Source organism: Pseudomyrmex gracilis, unplaced genomic scaffold (assembly GCF_002006095.1).
Source record: "Pseudomyrmex gracilis isolate BER0280 unplaced genomic scaffold, ASM200609v1 scaffold_1909, whole genome shotgun sequence".
In the NCBI taxonomy this organism is placed as follows: domain Eukaryota; kingdom Metazoa; phylum Arthropoda; class Insecta; order Hymenoptera; family Formicidae; genus Pseudomyrmex; species Pseudomyrmex gracilis.
The window spans coordinates 2933-4792 of NW_018022493.1; the positions used below are offsets into that span (position 1 = coordinate 2933).

At 28.0% G+C, this 1860-nt stretch overlaps 1 protein-coding gene across 1 annotated transcript; it reads left to right on the forward strand.

Moving 5' to 3' along the window:
* Window positions 1-6: 6 nt before the first annotated feature.
* LOC109862519 lies at window positions 7-1163 on the forward strand. The gene is made up of 2 exons (XM_020442592.1): window positions 7-80; window positions 244-1163. The coding sequence occupies exon 2, from the start codon at window positions 294-296 to the stop codon at window positions 960-962; it is 669 nt and encodes a 222-aa protein (XP_020298181.1). The 5' UTR covers window positions 7-80; window positions 244-293; the 3' UTR covers window positions 963-1163.
* The last annotated feature ends 697 nt before the right edge of the window (window positions 1164-1860 follow it).

The window sequence follows — 1860 nt, forward strand, 5'->3', positions numbered from 1 at the left end:
GAAGCTACAAATTTATGTTGATGACGAGTTATGGGAGTTCAACGTATCCGATGCTGAATTCCAAGCAGCAACAACCGGCAGTAAGTGTTAATCGTGAAAAGTTTTGATTATAACTTTGATCTTCAAGGTTCCTTAAAAAGCAATGTAATATTAATTTCATATGTTTAAAGATTGTGTTTTTTTAAAATAGCATTTACTCTTTGTAAAATGCCTTAAGTAATCAAAGTATTAATTTTCCTATAGATGAAGAAGTTATTAAGTATTTGATAAACCAAGAAAATGAGAGGCGAAGTATGACTGTGATCGACAATCTACCAGCTGATAATCTAAAAGAGTCTACATCTGAAGCAAACAAAGCCAAGGAGTCCTTTGTGTGGCCAGATAAAGCAGTTCTTTTGTTTCTGGAGATCTACCGAGATAAAGAGCCTGAATTTGCTTCAGGTCTGAAACGCCATAACAAAATATGGATGGAAATTGCCAATGAAATGAAGAAGGCAAAATATAATGTCACTGCTGCTCAGTGTCAAAATAAAATGTCTGGACTGAAAAGAACGTACAAAAATATAAGTGACAGCAACAAAAAGTCAGGTAACCATTCAAGTTCTTGGGCCTTTTACTCTGTTATGGAGTCAATATTTGGAGAAAAGGCATGGATAGCACCTGCATCATTAGCCAGCAGCGATGGTCCATCCTCTCCAAGTTCTTCATCTGCTTTATCAGAGATGTCAGCAACAAATGAGTTAAAACCAAAGAAAAGACGAGTGGAATCAATTTTGGAATCTTTCATTAACGAAATCAAAGGAGATAAACAAAAAGAGAAAGAAGAGAGAGAACAGCGAAGAGCAGAAAAGGAAAATAGATGGAAGCAGATTAGACAAGAACAGTTGGAAATNCATAAAGACAGAATGCAACTTCAGGAATCTTTGATTCAAATACTCGGTAAACTTGCTGAACGCAAGTAATCTAAAGAGACTGTTTTATATCTTTTACAATGTCGTTAAGTATTATTGCACAGCTATTATATGATACAAAACTCTGCAAAATAATACATAACGACAGTTAAAAGTAACAGAATAAACTTCTTAGCTTTCACTTTTTGTTTTTGTTACAGACTGCATCACGCTAGTCAAAATATAATTTTATTTAGCTTTTTATATATACGTTTAAAATCCATATCCGATTATTAAATATAATAATATATTTTAACAATATGTATTAAAAATTGAGATAAAAAATTAAAAATTAACTAATCAGAAAAAATTTTAATGTTTTTAAATCTAATAGATCACTTTGTAATCTTTTCTAATCTCAATTTTTAATGCAATGTGATACAGATTTAATACTTTGTTTAATATTTTTTATATATTTTATAAGGCGTAAGAAATGTTTTAAGACTGAAAAGTGTTTTGTAATGTATTACATTTGTTTTTAAATATAATTAATATAATGGTTTTTTTGTAATATCACTGAAAGAGATCCAAAAATGCAATTTGTTTTTGTTTTTTCAATANTTACTGATTTCAATAATTTACTGATCAATGTTTTTTCTCTTTCAAAGATTTGTTCAACATTTGTAATAATATAAAAAAATATGTACTTTTTATAGTATAAATTATATGTAAATTTCTTTTACTACAAAAGAAAAAAGAATATTTATAAAATTCAATATTCTTACTGTATGTATACAATTGCAAATAATTATATGTGCAATAAATAACTAAACATTTATTTTAAATCTTTATTTCTTTTTTGTAAGTACATTGTACAGTATATAAGCAAACAAGATTGTTTCTGATTCATTGGTTAATGAAAATACATAATGAAAATACATATGGAATTTCAATTTTATCTTGAATTGTT